Source organism: Zingiber officinale, chromosome 6A, assembly GCF_018446385.1.
Source record: "Zingiber officinale cultivar Zhangliang chromosome 6A, Zo_v1.1, whole genome shotgun sequence".
NCBI lineage: Eukaryota > Viridiplantae > Streptophyta > Magnoliopsida > Zingiberales > Zingiberaceae > Zingiber > Zingiber officinale.
In genome coordinates this window covers 77,340,592-77,345,566 of record NC_055997.1, presented here as the reverse complement: position 1 = coordinate 77,345,566, position 4,975 = coordinate 77,340,592, and the positions used below count along the sequence as shown (strand labels likewise).

Sequence of the window (4,975 nt, the reverse complement as noted above, 5' to 3'; positions counted from 1 at the left end):
GTACGTGTGTCATGTCCTCTCCTATAATGACCGCACTAGGCTAGGCACGTACTTACCATCACATGGTCATTCGAGTCCAACGCCGGGGACCATCGGTGGTCCTCTGCGTCAGCAGGCAAGAACGATCAGCAAGCGACAATGCGAATACGTGGCGGCGTGGCATCCATGTGCTTGCTTAGGGACCTCAAACGCGGCCGCTCATCCGGCACGGTGGCGGCGTGTCCTGCCGAGCGCAGCAGCCGGAAGAGCTTGTACCAGCACCAGACGCCGTGGCGGCGTGGGCCGCGTGGCCGTGCACGTGAACGAGATGGGCTTAGCCTTTTTCGCCTGTGGTTCGATGGATACTTTTTTTTTTTTTGCCCCTCGACCAATAACATTAATTATTACAACAAAATGTTATTCCAGGACAATAATTATTACTCCAAACATAATACAATTGAAATATCGCTGATGATATCAGCATTTTTTCTTCAGTAAAGGAATTGCAAATGGTCCGTCGACCAAACCTTCGTAAATGGCCTTGTAAGTTGCCTCCGTCGGGTGGAACCCCTCCCACGAAGCATATTTCTCCGGGTCTCTGCAACAATGCCCGTTGCCTCCGCAACAAGCAGCAAAAGGTTCGCTGATTCCTGCACAAACCATACGCATTTACGTGAACCAACTCGATCAGGTCGGACCTCGGTCCGGCTCACTTAACCATGCATATATACACATACCGAACCGGGGTTGGTCGGAGAACATCCGCATCCCGGCCCCGAAATAATCAGCATACGCGATGGTCACGTTGGGGTATGTCCTCGCGAGCCGGCTCAACTGAGCCGTCAAGCGGACGTTGTGGTACTCGGAGAACCGGTTCAGCCACAGCAGACAGCCGTTGCCGTCGTAGTCGCTGGGGTCGTCCCGGCGATACTGCCAGAGCCACGCCGGGATACAGCCGATGGGCAGGTTTCCGGGGACCACCAACGTTTTTGCGCCCATTCCGATCAACCTCTGTCCGTCGTCAGATTATTAATTAGTGCAGCAATTTATCTATGTAAGTGATTAGTGTAGAAATTAAATTAATTAATTAATTATCATTATAATTATACTTAAGAGAGAGTGGAATTACAGTGATAGTGGAGGAGATGGCGTGAATTACACGGGGGACGATCCTTATGAGTTTGCGATATGGAAGATGCTGATGGAGAGCTGCGTTGTAGTCATTACCTCCGATCTCCCCAACTATGAACAGGGAGCTCTCCAGGAAGTTGGGATCTGCAAATTATTACATTAATAAACATAGTTAATGTTAAGCATAAGCGTATTTTAAATACAATTAATCATTTACGTAGAATTGCTCGTGATTGAGAATTTTAGCAAAAGGATATTTTTGGTGAAATGGGGTTTTTTTAAGGAATAAGGTGTTAATTAAATTATTAGACTAAATAAAAAGGATAACAATCAAAAGGTTTCTTTTTTTATAGGAATTAATACTAAAAACAGAAAAAACAAAAGGATGTTTCAATTTTATTTATTATCATAATATTATTTCATCTAGTCTCAATTTTGATTTTGATAATATTATAATAGTGATGATCCTATACCTACTAAGATCCTATAGTTACAATAATTACATAGTTATAATAATTATAATTTTATAGCTGATAGAATATGATATTGATCAGAATTAAACTATTTATATTATAATAGTTACGATTTATAACTCTTATAATATGATATTAATTAATTTTGATAAAAGATGACTATTATACATGTGTATTAGTTATGATCCTACAATATAATATTAACGAATATTAATAAAAAAAATAATCGATCTATATTATAGTAATAATTTATAACTACTATCAATATAATATTGATGGCCTAGGATGAAATACTCATATTATATCATTTATGAACTGTAACGACTATAATATGATATTATTGTACATCTCGTAATTATTATAATAATATTAAAATAAAAAATAAAAATGTATTTAGACGGATAAAGTATTATTTTAATAATAAAAATGTTATTTTCACTATTTTAATAAATAATAAAAATAGATGCTCTTTTAAATTTTATAAAATGAAAAAGTGACAGTGACTAAACTTTAATGCATTAATTATACCTTTGTCTTTTTCGATATTCTCATTTTTTGTTCTAGTCACATCTTCACTAATTAATTGGGAGACATAGACCACTAAAGTCTACACATAGGGTTCCTATTTTATTGGAGCCCTCCAAATTATATAAATATATATTATATTTATTAAATAAAATATAATTATTAATTTATTTTGAAAAAATATATATTTAATTAGCAAATATTTAAAATATTTGACATAATTTATTTTGAACAGTAATTTTAATTTTGTATTAATCAAATTGAGTTGACTAATAATTTTTAATTTTTATTGATTGAAGTTAGATTTGACCAAAATTTTTTATTTTTTTATAGGTCAGAGTTGAATTTCGTAAATAATTATAATATTTTACTAGTCTAATTTTTAATTTTTAATTGACCATAGTATTTGGCATATAATTTTAATTTTTTTAATGTAAAAATTAGTTTGATGGATAATTTTTAATTTTTTTACTAGTTAAAGTTAGATTTAGACTATAATTTTAATTTTTTATTATCAATGTCAGATTTGACTGATAATTTATTATTTTTTTATTAAAATTTGATTAGTAATTTTAATTTTGTATTGATTTAAATTTAATTTAACCAAAGTTAAGTTGTTTAATAAACTACAAAAAATTTATTAGTCATGCAATTATTGAATGTTATTTTTTAAAAAATACTTTAAAAAGCTCAAGAACATATTTAATGTTAATGTTGTACTAGATTATTTACCTCTTAAAATTTATTTTTTCTTTTTCTTTCTTTTCTTTATCATCAATTTTTTACTGTTATTATTGCCCTTGCTTCTCCACAGTTATTATGGAGCCTCGTGCACTATGTTTCGACTACTATAATATTTCAAAAAGAGATCTACCATACACCGTTTTATCTTTCTTTGTAAGATTATTTTTATGACTTGAACTCATGATTAATCTCTAAGTCATATGACAATAATTTTATCATTATATTAATATTTATCTTTAACAAAATTAAAATTAATCAATTAAAAAATAAAAAATTGCAGTTAAAATGTATATTAATAATATTATAATAATTCATTGCTCATTGCCAAATTTAGCTAGTATTTTTAACATTTTATTAGTAAAATTTAATTTTATTTAGTTAATTTAAAATATTTATTAGAGAAATATATTATTTTTTTAAAAAAAGTTTAGCATTTTTTAAAAAATTTTACTAATAAAAAACGTGACTCGTAGCGCAGCTATAAAGTTGCTGGTAAAATTGTATGGTCCATCCAACCTAGTGGTCCCTAAAGCAAATTAAAATCCAAATTAATTAAATATTACCTTGAAACGAAGGATTGGACTGGAGGAGTTGATCGAACCAGTTAATTTGGGCGCGCAGGGTGTTCTTACTCAGGCACCCAGTCGTATCCACCCCGAACCTACCCAATTCGTTCGGGCTCAACGCTGTCGCTCCGGCGAAGGCGAAGTTTGCTCCTTTGGAGAAGTCTCCTCCGGCGAGGTAGGGCTGCACCAACGGCAGCCCAACGCGTTCCGCTGCAACAGACATATTAACAAACTAATCATGCAAATTGAGATTCACGTGGTCGACCTCTCGATGCTCAAAAGTCAGTGATCGACTCACCGATAAAGTCTATGATGAGTCGGCCGTCAGAGAAGCGGCCGGTGGGGCGGTGGAAGTAGGTATTCCCCCACGGCGACCGGCTGACGGTGGTATTGAAGAAGGCTTGGGCGAAGTTGCCGGTGTCCTGCAGCGAGTCGCCGAAGCTGAATATGGCAGAGAAGCAGCTGCGCCGCCTTGCATGGACCTGCACCTGCAGCAGCAGCAGCAGCCCGAAGAGGAGTATAAAAAAGCAGGACGAGGCAGTCGCCATAACACGCATTCAGTCGTCAATATTTATATATATATATATATAGGCCTTCAGTAATTACATGTTTTCACGATAAGCAATGAATGTATCTGCGAGGCGAGGAAGGAGAAAAGCAGAGGCATGTGGACGCGCAGTGTCTGAACGTCAACCTTCACACCTGCTCGGGATGTTTGAGAAAGGGACTTCAACCAAGGCATGCATGCATGCATGCAAAATTAAGCCTGTACGTGATAGGTTACCTTGATGCTAACTTGATCAATGATCAGAGTTATGAGTTTCTTTTTTTAAAAAAAAAAATCGATATACCACTTCAATGCCACATCAAAATATAAAAATCTATTATATATTTTTTCCACAATAAAAAAATCTTCCTATAACTTTTTTTAAATCCTATATTACCATTTTATATATATTATTAATTACGGCTTCTATCCATAATATAAACTTCAAACCATTAGTCCACATAGATTAATTTGTTTTCAACTTTTTAATTTTACAAACCTTTTAGAAAAAACCTCAAGTGAGGATGAGAATGACGGTGCGCTGTAGGTGTTTTGTCGTTGGAGAGATTAATTTCTTTTGTTGCACGACTATACAAACACATTGGGACTATATATATAATGTTTTGATGTGATAATGAACAAATATATGTTTGGTTCAACTTTAGTGCTGCAGTAATTAATTAGCAATGTATCTCTGCATCAATTTATTTTTGTTTCAGACATTAAGATTGATCCTGTCCGAATCCAGAGTCAGCGGACGCTGGGCACGTGGCGCTTTTTACTGGATCCTCGAGTGCTCCGGCGAACCTGCAACAAAAACCGAGCCGGGAGGGGTGCCCCGGCGACGGTCCTCCGACGCTCAAGTCAGGTAAGTGGTGGAGAAAGTGGCTGCCAAATTTGTATCATGCGTACCTTTGGCGAAGTAATAGCCTCTTTATATAGGACGGAGAAGGAACTGATGCACGCCCACCGAGGTGCATACGTGTAAGCAACCCATACCACGGTATGCA

The 4,975-nt window shown here is 35.4% G+C and overlaps 1 protein-coding gene across 1 annotated transcript; it reads right to left on the bottom strand.

The window, feature by feature from the left end:
• Nucleotides 1-407: 407 nt before the first annotated feature.
• LOC121994091 (GDSL esterase/lipase At1g28590-like) lies at nucleotides 408-3,971 on the bottom strand. Its single transcript, XM_042548254.1, has 5 exons — nucleotides 3,717-3,971; nucleotides 3,416-3,628; nucleotides 1,109-1,254; nucleotides 717-990; nucleotides 408-629 (listed from the first exon to the last, which is right to left on the bottom strand). Exons 1-5 carry the CDS (start codon nucleotides 3,964-3,966, stop codon nucleotides 457-459), a joined length of 1,056 nt encoding a protein of 351 aa, XP_042404188.1. The 5' UTR covers nucleotides 3,967-3,971; the 3' UTR covers nucleotides 408-456.
• Between the last annotated feature and the right edge of the window lie 1,004 nt (nucleotides 3,972-4,975).

Excerpts from the sequence above, each read along its gene's own strand:
- LOC121994091 (XM_042548254.1), bottom strand. The coding sequence starts at position 3,966 with ATGGCGACTGCCTCGTCCTGCTTTTTTATACTCCTCTTCGGGCTGCTG. Across the intron at positions 3,629-3,716 it reads ACTCATCATAGACTTTATCG|CGGAACGCGTTGGGCTGCCG; the intron begins GTGAGTCGATCA and ends TGTCTGTTGCAG. Across the intron at positions 1,255-3,415 it reads GTCCAATCCTTCGTTTCAAG|ATCCCAACTTCCTGGAGAGC; the intron begins GTAATATTTAAT and ends AATAATTTGCAG.